This window comes from Falco rusticolus, chromosome 4 (assembly GCF_015220075.1).
Source record: "Falco rusticolus isolate bFalRus1 chromosome 4, bFalRus1.pri, whole genome shotgun sequence".
Taxonomy (NCBI): Eukaryota; Metazoa; Chordata; class Aves; order Falconiformes; family Falconidae; genus Falco; species Falco rusticolus.
In genome coordinates this window covers 11,428,133-11,441,163 of record NC_051190.1, presented here as the reverse complement: position 1 = coordinate 11,441,163, position 13,031 = coordinate 11,428,133, and the positions used below count along the sequence as shown (strand labels likewise).

Sequence of the window (13,031 nt, the reverse complement as noted above, 5' to 3'; positions counted from 1 at the left end):
AGACTCAGCTTCATCTTCCAGTATGACCCAACAAAACTATTTGTATCGAGAGACTTGTGAAAACATCGTTATTTGAGAAAATGTGATCTTGAATAGGACACATCTGCTCTGTTGGGCCTGGTACTTGGAGCTTGAGAAGCCCGTATGTTACTATGAACAGCTGCTGTATGGGAACCCACTGGAATACCCCACACTGGTCTGTGCTGTGCACTGACAGCTGTTACCACACCAGTAACATTCCAGCCCATCAGGAAACTTCATATTAGCTGAACAGCTTGCTAATATAATCTGTAACTTAGCTATCTTTCAGAAAGGTAAAAACTGCATGAGGGGTAGATGTAGTTATCCTGACTGGGTGGCGACTGTGCATTGAGGAGGTGGTGATCCCCAGACCAGTTAACCTGAGCAGGCGCAGGCCCGTGCCGTGCTGTACATACAGATACAGCATGACCATCAGGCCTGTCCGGTGCTGCACAGGCACCTCGGCAAGGCACCTCCACAGAGGAGTCTGCAGCAGCTGACCCTCACTACCGGCCTCTGTGGGACCGTGCTATTATCTAAAAAGAGTAGCAAAATGTTCTTATGGGAACATCCTTCACAGATGTTTCTTGTAATAATATAATTGCTCAAGTGACAAAAAAAGGCAGAACCTCTCCATTTGCACAGTATGCCATAGGAAAATCCATCCAGGGTCTATCCAATGCTGCATGAAAGCAAGGGTCCCACCACCTGAAGGGATGTAAGATTTACTTGCTATCTATAATCTTTTTATTTTATCTTATTAAAACAGCTATTTCATTAACCCATTTGTCAGTCTTTCTTATTAAGACCCAGAAAGAACCCTGCACTGTTTCTCACACCACTGCCCAGTGTGGAACACTCTGCCCACATCACATACCATCTGTACCACCCCTCTGCTGTCAACAAGGATTGCATCAAGACATGTTAAGGTTCCAAGAAAAGGTGTTGGTGGAAGCACCAACGCTAGTTTTCATGGCATTTCAGAAATATGACAGAAACAACATCCAGTGGCAGGTCACCTACCTCACATCCCCATCATCTGAGAGTGCAAGAGCAAAGGTTTTCATTTACTGCAAATTTATTTCCTAGCTATTATATTAGCCCTTTAAATTCATAATCTTGCTCTCTTTTTAAGTAACACTTTGTGACAGAAACATCAGGAGAATTTTCAGTAATCAAAGATCATTGATCCAAGATTCAAACACCATCATATTTTAGATAGAATACAATGAATATTGGAAAGCTATCACCAAATACTAAGTTAGATAGATGTAATATTCCAAACACTCCAAACACAGACAAGCAAAATCCTAATCCAAAAATAAGGTTTAACCAAGCTAGTGGGAACTATATTCTTAAAACAGTCTCAGCCTTTACACCTATGACAATCTCATACCACAAAACATACCACATTTCACTAATACTGGCTCATAGGATTGACTAATACTGGCTCATGGGAAAGGAAAGGCTACTGAAACATCCTGATGCATTACCAAATCTCTGTTGCTTATGCCCCCAAAATTAGCTGCAAAATTAGAGCAGCATTTTGCTACTCTACAGTAGTCTGGCAGTAAAAAAAAAAAAAAAAAAAACCAAAACAAAAAAAACCACCAGCGTACTAGCTTTGCTGGACCACTCATGGAAAAATATCAGCATATTCTTCTCTTATTTTTTTATGAGCTTCATATTTTGTAGTTATAGATAGGGGGAAAGGAAGGCTAATCTTATCTATTGCTTTTTAAATGATTGAATAGCTTTACAATAATCATAAGTCAGAACAAATGAATCTGAAAGAAGTTTCTGTGGAGCATATGAACTTGGCAGACAACAAAAAAACCAAAACGTGTGAAATATGGGCACAGAAGAATTGAAGGCAAGACAGGGGAAGCAGGCAGCACCACAAACAGCTTCAATTTGTTGCAGCTGTAGGATTTAAAAATAGACCAACCCTGTGATAAGGTCCCTTAGCCCAAGAGACTACAAAAATGAGAAGCTCAAACGACCATCGGCTGCTGAAATCTGCAAAACCTCTCGAAACACAAATTAACCTTCAGTCAGGAGATAAAAGACTAGCTGCAGAAATTGGAGGTTGTTAAAAAAAAATGCTATGAATGTCTGACAAATCATAGTAGCAGTAGCAGGGAAAATAATGAATACATATGCAGCATCTTACCTTTAGCCAGATAACACCTTTACCTTCCCTCAAAAGAAGATTGAGAAAGAGGAGTTGGCTTGGCTTTGTTTTCACATTCAGGGTTCATTGCAGTACACATTTTAGTTAAATTTAGACCTCACTGATGCTCCAGAGACAGAAGTTAATAGCTTGCTGGAGGCTAGAAGACATGTAGATTCTCACCATGCCGAGCTTAAATTTAATGCAAACCTTTCCTAAGTCCACCATTTAATACTGCAAGATTACTTTCTGCAGAGAACCCTTTATGAAACCGTTAAACATTTAAAAGTAGTAATTCCTGCATTGCACAAAGGCACCCACTTCTATAGTAGAAGGTAGCAGCCAAAGAGGAACACAAATGGGGTGAGGGGAAGGATGGATGTTCTGGCCAAAGACTACAGAATAACAGACCACTAACTTTAAAAGATCCACACTAATAAACTTTCTTCAAAGGGAAGTCTACAAGTATCTCCTAGCCCAGACAGCAAGAATGAGCAGGATAGGAGAAACAAGGTCTGAAGTTACTCAGCCTAGCTATTTAATCTATCAATAGCTTGCAACACTTTGTAACAAATCATTAAGGCTTAAACCAAAAACCACATCTTTCCATTGTATCAACACATTTAAAAGGCAGTTCTATTCAACTAGTGAAAGCAATTGAGAACAACTGCATTGCAACTTCTAGTCAAAGATAACACCACTCCTGCTAACCTAGTCAGAGCTCCCTAGCTGGTTTTGCTTGCAGTAAGAGCAGGTACACAAGCATCGACACACAGTATGTGAATGCTCTGCAAATAGTCAAACTGGAAGGAACAACAATCATCAAGAGCTACTGCCCCCACAACTGGTGGTACCCACACTGTATGTAGGAATTAATGTTCTAGTAACTAAATGCACCAGTCATTTTCTAAAGAAAACAAAAATTAATCTGAAAAAAAGGTGCCATTCCTTTAACCAACACATGTACGTATATGTTGCTAATCGCTGTAACATCAATGAAAATCAAACTTCAAGAAAAGTAACTAAATGGGCTTTTTCCTCATTTTGCATTATTTAAAACAAGCCTCCATACTTTCTGATTTAATCAGTGTTTTTGCTTCACCCACAAAAAACTTCAATCAAGAATTATTTGCAGAAATTAGAGCTATTAAACACTAAATCCCAAGATTTGTGTTAGTAATGCCTCCTCCCGGAACGAACTCATTTCCTACACGTAGGCTTCCAACTTACAAAGAGAAGGGTTTTAGCTCAGTGTGCTACATTTTAGGTACAGAGCAAACAGCACCAACAAAACTGGCCCTGATGTGAACAGTATCCAGACAATAACCCAAAGCTCATAGACAGAATACTTTTAATTACATCAACTCAAACAAACAGGGAGGAAAAAATGACAAGTTTTGATGACAGAGGCCTGACCTCAAAAGCAGCAGTCTCACTTCACTGATGGCCCCATGCCAACACCATGCTACTACTGGACCTCAGCCGAGCACTCCAGCTTGTCACAACGATAGGAGATTAAGCACAACAAAACCCCAGTCTAATCTAGAGACGCTTACCTATGGCTAATCAGCCGGGATGAAGCTGATCCCCAGCTTATCACAAAGGAAATGGAAGCCTTAACAAAACTAAAAGATGTTCAGCACCATTTCTAAAACCATCTTCAGTACCAGCTCAGCTGCATCTACAGTTGACACTACTGCTCAACAACAGTGGGCAATTCACAGCAACAAAATGTAAGCAAGATTGGCTCGAAGCTTCATCAATGACCAGAAATCTATAGAAAACTTTCCATGAATGGGCCAATTGGATCATTTCTCTACCCTTACAAGGCCAAAAAGAAAACACTAACAATACATTCAATTTTATTAAACATTTGATATCACTACTCCACCTGGTCACTCCCCAATTACCACCAAAATTCTCCTCCATTGTAACAACCTATGGATGGGCTTTCAGCAACTTTAAGCAATTCTACCTCCACATTCCTTGAAATGGAGAAGAAAACATATCAGTTAAAATGTCAGCAGATCAATATACACTAAAGAAAGGGTGGAAGTGTCTAAAGTATGCCACAGGCAAAGCCCAAAAGTTCAGAATCCCACATTCACGAATGACACCAGTATCAAAACCCACTGCTCTGATGAAAAGACATTCCCAGCCATGCGTTCTTCCTTCTGCCCTGCTCTCCTGAATCAACAAGAGGAAATGAAAGGCTCTGAAGAGCAAAGAGATTATTTCTGAGCAAGAAATCATCAGAAAGAATCTGACAGCCTACGACCAATTATAATCAGCTACTGGAGCAACCAGAGACAAATCCTAAATCCTTGTATTTCCTCCCACGTATATATTCTGGGCCACACTAATCACAACAGTGCAATGCTGGAGCCACCAGAAAGCACAGGTTGCCATCCAGCAAGCCAGTGAGCAGGGCATGACCAGGAACACTGGGAATAGTAAGCTGTCCATCATCAATAGCTGGAAAAACACTCCCAGCAATTTAGGAATTCTGTGTCCAGTCTCTTTCCATGCAGGAACCAACGCCCATCAATCTTGTCTGAAAAAGCTAATCATGGTGCAAAGTTTGTCCTGCCATTACCCCATTTCTGAATTCATTCTTTCAAAGTGGGAAGGAAGATGATGACTTTTGGTCAATAACTCTGACAAAGCCATTATCCAAGGGGTATTAAATGGGGAGATAAGAACTTCAGAGCTTTGCACAAATCATATTAGACCAATTCTCAAATCCGGGTAATGCTTCTTTTCAAAGTATTAATTTCATTTATTCTATTTGCTCTCCCTCTGTCCTGATAACAGAGGCAGACATGGCCCCTAAATGAGATCCTCCTATTTTATAAGTTATAATCCTCCCTTTCTAGAGTAGTAATGAGATGTCTTCGCTTAATCGCGTTTATTCTCCCCCCCCCCAGCTTCTGCTTTTCTCCATCTCCATTCCACATTGATTTGTCTCAAAGGTTCCAGCAAAAACCATCAGGCAGGGAGTCACTGGCTCCAAGAGGCTCATGATGCATATGCTGCACATGCTGTGCAGCCTTAAGAGATTACAAAAGGAGAAAGGAGAAAAAAGAGCAGCTTTGCTTGCAAAGTTTCTTTTGTTGGTAAGAAGGAGAAAAAAAGAAAGCCAAAAGAACTGAGAAGTTGAGAAAAGAGGTTTTGATTAATTGGAAGTAAAAAAGGAAAGACCCTTGGTACAGGGGAAAGGTGAGATTATTCACAACACAGTGAAGCAATTAAGTAAGTTGACTATGACAACTTTGGAAGTCGCTCATGCTAGAAATAAAAAAGGATATAAAGATAGCTGTATTAATTCTTGGATATTTTACATGAGACTGAAAGCATGCTACAAGCATTAAACACCCCAGGCCCTGCTGTGAATACTGTACATATAATCCTTGTTGTATTGTAAGTACCCACAGCATTAAATTATTCAGAGTCCAGCCAGACCACAATCCTGCAGTGCTGTACAAACAAACAAAACATTTTATCTTTGAAACAAACATGTAAGAGTCCTTCTGCAGCAGCTTAGCAGACTATTTCCATTCAAGCCAGTCCCCCATGGTTAATCAAAAAACATATTCAAAGAGAGAAGTGAATGCTGCACTGTTTCTACTTACAGAGCTGTTTTGCTTCTTAAACTAAAACTTTAAGTTTTACTCAAAACATAAGGTATCTAAAAGCTAAGTACCTTGTTCAAAGCATTTAAAAAAGAATCAAAAGAAAAACGTAGAACAGGACCCAGATACTTAACTCTAAATGCTTCTTGTATCAGTGCACCTCTTCAAGAAGGAAACAGAAAAAAACCACCGAAAACAAAAAAAACACACACACCACCACAACAACAAAACACAGAACCCACAAAAAACCAACAGTAAGCTTTAATCTGCACCCTTCCCCGTAAATGATGAAGTAACTGGCCCCAGAAGCTGCCAGCAAGCTCCTTATCAAAGGTTAGCTCTAGTCTACACTCTCTTCAGGAATGTGCACTATATAATAAGACTGAAGAAGTGCTCCATAGCAATACTGCCAATAATAAAGTCAGTGAATAAAAATCATAAAGAACAGATTAAATTACAAGTGACGTTCAGCACAATCAAAATGAAATCATTTCAAAATACAGCTATCATACTTGGATTTATGGTCTACAAGTGGTAAGGTTAAAGGAGATTATTGCAGCACTACTGGTGACAACTGTACAAGAAAAGGCTACTAATCCTCAAACTATATGTTAAGGGCACAGGGCAGCTCAAGGTCTTACTGAAAATATTAAATAAATAAATAAATACACAGACCAAACCTTTCTAATTATATGTGGCATGATTTTCAATTTTCACTAAATTAAGTGCTGCTAAAAGCAAATTATCCATTTGTTATTTTTTTCCATGGGAGTTGCCCCATTTTTCTCTGCCTTCCCTAGCAGGTCACAACAAAAAACCTGGAAGTTGGTCCCTTATAAATTTAAGCAGATCATTACAAGTGGCATCTGCACCTGGACTACCACTAGGTACCTTAAGCTCTACTACTACCTTCTACCTGAAAGAGAAGACTGCCACAAAGGAGATGAAAAAGCAGCTCACACCCATTATTTGCCTCATGTGGTAAGGCTAAAAAGCAGAAGAGTGAGCAAGAAACTTCAAGCCCTATTCCAAATAAAGGAAGAAACCAATACTGCTAGGACAATAGACAGATACAAATTGAGCAGGATTGAGTCAATACAATAATACAACCATGCCCAAAAGGGAACTGTAGCTAAGATAAAGCAGGTCTGATAGGGATTCCAATAATTTAAAAGACTGGCAAAAACAGTTCCTGCTTAGGAAGACATCTAGAAGTCAATAAACAATAGCTTTGACCTCATCTTTGCAAGGACAGACTAGACTATTCCATTTTTAAGGATCTTAAATTTATGACTGATCAAGAGATAATTAAAGAGCAATTAAATTTAACAGTTTCTCATTCTTGTACTATGTTCTGGGCTAACACTATGTGGTCACTATCTTATCTTTATGGGTTACACAAGGAGAGCCTGATCACATTTTTGCAGAGCATCAAGTATGCAATATCTGGGTATGTGACGCTGCAGGAGTAAAAGCTGATTCAGATAACAGAACAGCTTTTGAATGTTAGCGGTCAGGTCACAACTCATTTTAGAGGCGCCCTCTTTACACTTCACAAATATTGCCTGAATCTGCTAGTCACATTTCTCCAGGATTACTCTACAGCTCACTGCAGAAGGGCAAGGCCCTACTTCTGAGCTGAGCCACATCCACTAGCTTCTTCCCCCATCTCTTTACAGAAGTCCGTTAATTACATTCATAAAGGGAATATTCTCTTTCTACTGGAAAGAGAGTTGGTACTGCATCTGATGACCCAGATGTCCTATGCAAAGGAACAGCAGTCACCTGCCTCACACATCTCTATTCTAAAGCTCAGCAATCACGCAACTTCTTGTGGTTAGGGTACAACCCACCAAGAGGAAACTTCCTATGACACAGCAGACATTCACAAGCTATATCCAGGAAAGCAATCTCAGAGACCTACCAATCCAACCACGTACAAACATTATCACGGAGTCAAAAAGCACAAATGGGTACAAAAACACAGACAGATGAATTCATGGAGGACAATTTCATTAAGGACTGTTAATCACCAAGGTGAAAATAGAACCTCTTGCTGAAGGGGCCTCTAAGCCCCAGAACAGCAGAAGTTGCAAGGGTATAAGGTGGGAAATACTGCTATACATCTGCTCTGTTCCCATGCTCTCCTTAAACAGTTGCTATGGATCACTGTCAGAGATGCACTATAGCGAGAAGGACCTTCTGTCTGAACCGCTACGGCCATTCTTGTATAAATTTTATTTATTCAGTCCCCTCCAACACCTTCATGTCATAACCACAAAATGCTTCACAGACAAGTCACATGCCTAGGTAAGCCATGCCAGTTAGCATTCAATGTATAGAAAAAACATGCTTATAGAAGGATTCTTCATTTAAATCAAGTGCATGCAACAGATCAGTGGCATGGAAGGAACACAGTAAGGACTATCATTACTCAAGCCTGTCCTCTCACTAAACCATCCTTTCAGTGTGTACCAGGCAAGGAGAATTACTCTGAGTCTAGTTCTCTCAAAGCTTCAACATCACAGTCTAAGTGAACAGGCAGTTTGATCTCACTGTGGCAAGCATAGGTCCTACCTCACTGTCACACCCCGACGCCTCATACCACTGCAGGTCAGGAATAAGTGGCAGTTCCAGTAAGACTCTGCATTGTTTACAGGCATCTACCATTGCCATAGTAATGTTAGTATTCAAAAGAAAACAATACAAAATAGTATCATGTGAATATTATGCACCAATGACAACTCCAATCTACCACAGTGACACAAGCCTTTTGCTCTACTCGGCCTCACCTCACTCTACTTCTGCCTCCCTCACTGCTCTTCTCAGCACCGGTATGACAGTAACTCAACGGGTTATCCCAGCAACACCAAGGTGCCTGACTAATAGTAAAGGCTGTGGTAAGAAGTCCCCAAAAATAGGTCTGCCTACTGGGCAATAACAGATCGTTTTGGGAGTCACTGGTGTGTTGTGCAAAAGGGGTTTATGCTTCCTGGTCCCTAAAAAACAATCTTAAGCCTTCTTCAAAATGTTACAATACTTAACACTTGATATTTTTAGCACTCTCTCTAGCTCAAGCAACAACCCCATATACACACACCGCACTGACCTACACAGGTAAAGCTCTCCCCAGCACAGTCACTGCTTAAGCCTTTCCCTGCAAGTTTGGCCTTAGCATCACTGCATGACATGCTGCAAACGTAGTTCGCCAGCTACACTGTGAGCCAAACATCAAATGATGAATTAGGTGGTGACGGGTGTTTCAGCCTAAACCAAAGCTTCTAAGTTGATCACACAAGTGACATTTAACGAATGTCCTCAAGCAGAGATATTTTAGCCTGTCTTGCATGGAAATGTACTGGAGTTTGTTGTTACTCACCAGCTGGGCCACTCTCTGCCTCTCTTCATTAGTGGTGCTCCTTTCCCGCTGAAGAGCAGTATTCAAGGCCTCACTGGCTGCTTCCCTTTCTCTTTTGGCGAGCCGGAGCAACTCCTCTTGGACCAGTGCCTGCTCTTGCTCATACCTGTATGAGCACCAAAGGCAAACAGAGAAGATGATCAGCAGCCTTCTGGCAACAGAGTCACGACTTAGCATAGACTATCCCTACCTAGAGCCGAAACACAAATCCATAATCTATTTGACACAAAACCTGCTCACAGCCCCTCTATTATCAGCAGGAATTCGAAAGTCCAACAAACTTTAAACATGACCTGTAACTTTGGTGAGGTACAGCTCTGGCAGTAACAGTAGGCTTAGCACCATAAGTTTATACTTCAGTTATATGCAGCTCTAGTAAGTACTTACTATCATCTGAAAACAATGAGAATAGAAAGTAGTTAGCTAGATAAATAGATACTACTTTGGAAAAGATCATGGGACGTACAGCAACAAAAGGAGTTAGCCTATCTGACAGCGCTGCTCTTCTGCTCTACAAAGGAAAGGAAATCACATAAAATGCATGCAGCAACAGCACAGAGAAGCAGCCTTGCCCCATCCATAATCTGGCCAATTGAATCTCAGACTGCCATGAAGGAAATGTTGTACAATTCAAGCCTTGGAAATTCCACATGCAAGCAAACAGAAATTAGCATGAAATTAATCACAAAATAAACTTGGTTAGACAGGACCTTTGAAGGTTATATATTCCAGCCTTCTGCTCAAAACAGTACTAACTTCAGATTAGATCAGGTCGCTCAGGGCCTTCTCCAGTCACCTACTGATGATCTCTAAGACTGGAGATTCTATGTCTTTTTGGTGCAACCTGTTCCAGTGCTTCAGTGCACTCACTGTTCGGGGTTTCTCCTCACCCACCCCACACAGACACCCCAATACCCAGGCAGAATTTCCTTGCTGTATCTGTGTCCCTTGCCTCTTGTCCTTTCAGTGTGCACCTCTGAGAACAGTCTGTCACTGTCTCTTTTTCACTATTTGAGGAACTTGAAAAAATAACAATTACATCGCCCTTCTTCACCAGGCTAAGCCAACGCAGACCCCTCAGCCTCTCTTCTCCCATGCCTCTAGCTTGCCGAGGTCCCTCTAAGTTGCAGTGTTACTCTCCAGCACAGTGACGACTCCTTCCATTTGTTGTCACCCACAGACTCTCTCAGGCTGCAATTCAGACCATCCAGGCCTGGTTCTGGTTCCGTAGTTGAGCCACACACATACAAGCTGCTCCTCCCTTTCTTGTTTTCCCTACTGACCTTTCCCTGCATTTCTGCCCTTACCTCTCCTTTCCCAGATCAGGTATTTGGGATGCAGTTCAGCAGCTCAGCACTGAAAACTGCCAGCAACTTCAATTCCACAGTCCCCTAGAAAGCAAACCACCTATCCAGAGACTTTCCTTGGTTGCACCTCTGACTTTCCTAAGGACAGTGTGACTGACGCAACAGGTTTTAACAGGTTTGAACACCATGCACAGACAGACTGATTTTCATTGTTACCTAGACTATAAGCACAGTAAAGACACCATCAGAGCAGCAAAAGAAAGAACAGGAAAAAAACAATCTTTACAGCATCTTTAAATATGCACAGATAGATCAGGCCAGCAGTTTAACACAAAAAACTACTGAGTTACACGGAAATGAGGCTCTCACTGCCCTGCAATGCCTAGAACTGGGAGGAGACTGCTGTGGTTCTTACAGAGAAGAGGACAGGTTTTTTCTGCAGTGTTTTTTCCTCACCCTTACCCCCATCTTTACAGGTATTTCTATCTTAATAAATTAAAGTACCCTTGGATGAAAAATTCATAGCACTCTAGTACTAGCTGACAGTCATTATGTCCAAGTCTAGCAAAAGGAGGAGGAATGGAATCAGATACATAAGATGGATATGATTATTTTAGGTTATTTTTATGATTACTTTAGATCTGTAAGGGAAGTATCAAACACTTAGACTCCTTCATTTCTCCCAGAAAAGGCAACTGTACTCAATTATACTCCACTGATCTTGCAATGCACATCAGACACAAGTTTTCTGTAGTCCTGTCCACAGTTCTCCTGACTGTTTCTTTTGGATAAGGGACAGGCTTTCCTAAAAAAAGTGTCTTCCACAACCCTTAACTGAAAAAGGGGATTCTCAGGCGTTAAAACATAAAGTCATTGTGCTTGAAGTAAAACATATATACATACACAGCCCAAAAGGAGTTAAACTATTGTCTTTTTCAAGAACTTCACCTCACCTCCTATACAGTTCCTGCTCTGCAGCAGAAGACTTCTGACCAGAGTCACTCGCCATTGGTGGCTGGATTCCTAGAAAGAATAGAAACTTGTGACAACTATAGCAAAAAATATAGTCCTTCATCACATCATGATCTGAGAATTCATATGTATTACCCCATCAAGAGAAAAAAAATACACCTTGAAAAGTGTGATGGATGGAATTTGAATTCATGAAAGAGACGCCAACAGCATTGTCTTCAACAAGGCACACTGAACAAGGCATGCTACAGAATCTTCTAGGTAAGGATCTTAACACCTCAAATCCTGGTTTATACTGAAACATAATCATGGTTTTAGATCTACTTTCCATTTCCTTCCTCTAGATCCATTAAGTCTTCCTCTTGACCTCCTGCTTTTCTTGTAATTATAAGGGGTCCCAGAAGTGGCGATGAACTTACTTGATGGAGTTCAGGCCATCCATTAGGCTGAATCCACTCTCAGGAAAGACGTGGGCTAACAGCAAACAAACCTCTAAAAGCAAAGGCCTGTTTCCCTAACTTCATGTTAGGCTGGATGCCTTAAACAAATCCACACTGATAACATATATCAACAAAGTGTATTTGAGAACGAAGAGAAATCAAATAGTTTTCTGACCTGTAAAGGAAGACAAGTGAAACCAAGTTCTCATCATCCACTTGGCAAGCTGTGCTTAGACAGTCTATCCTTCCCTACGAGCTTCTTCCCAAAGAACCAAAAGCAGTATTTCCCCCACCGTCCACAATATACTCCTTGTGCAAGCAAAAGAGACAGGGCAGCTGGCCAGGAATGAAATATAAAATAAAAAATTTCTGCCTTGCTTATTGCATGTTCATCTGAAACCCTAGAAACATTCACAAAATTATACATATTCATTGAAGTATCTGAGAATGGTGGTAATCCAAAGATGGAGAAGGAAAGGACCTGGAAAAACAAGCCATCTTCCTTAAGGTCACACACTGACAGAACTAGAATAGCATTTCAACCACTCCAACTGCCAGATGACACAGCTCTCTTTCAGAAACATAAAGAGGACATCACAGGACTGTAACACCCAAGGCATTCAATGATGCCAATATCTACATACATAAAAACGTTACAGGCTAATCAAAGAGTGCCTCTTGCAACAAGATGGTCTTAAACAACACAGGCATATGATACAACATCCAGTGGCAGCGCTTCAGAGAAGTGTGTCAAAACATTCAGTAGACCTGATAGGGACCGACAGTACCTGTAGGAGATTTGGGTTTCCCTTCTGCAGCTGATGAAGATGGACCTGTGCCATTGGATGAATGGGGCGATCTCTGGTTGTCCCTTTTACTTTGAGGGGATTCTTTCATTCGGTTCACTACATCTTCAGACAGCTGAAACATATGTGCACAGGAAACAAGTTAACCGAGTCAACTCTTAATGTATATATATTTCACTGTAACAACTCCCCATTTGGTAGTTTCCACGCTATTGCAGAAGTATTGTCAGATTCCTCATTTCAGTGCCACGGTCCTTCAAAT

The 13,031-nt window shown here is 40.9% G+C and overlaps 1 protein-coding gene across 9 annotated transcripts in view; it reads right to left on the bottom strand.

Moving 5' to 3' along the window:
- The window catches only part of CHCHD6 (coiled-coil-helix-coiled-coil-helix domain containing 6), a 116,388-nt gene that overhangs the window by 99,604 nt on the left and 3,753 nt on the right, over window positions 1-13,031 (bottom strand). For all 9 annotated transcript variants that reach the window (XM_037387024.1, XM_037387015.1, XM_037387021.1 and 6 more), the window contains 3 exons: window positions 12,752-12,884; window positions 11,505-11,574; window positions 9,206-9,350 (listed from right to left, as the gene is read on the bottom strand). In XM_037387024.1, coding sequence (XP_037242921.1) covers window positions 9,206-9,350; window positions 11,505-11,574; window positions 12,752-12,860 — 324 coding nt within the window. In that variant the 5' untranslated portion in view covers window positions 12,861-12,884. The remainder of the gene's footprint in view (window positions 1-9,205; window positions 9,351-11,504; window positions 11,575-12,751; window positions 12,885-13,031) is intronic.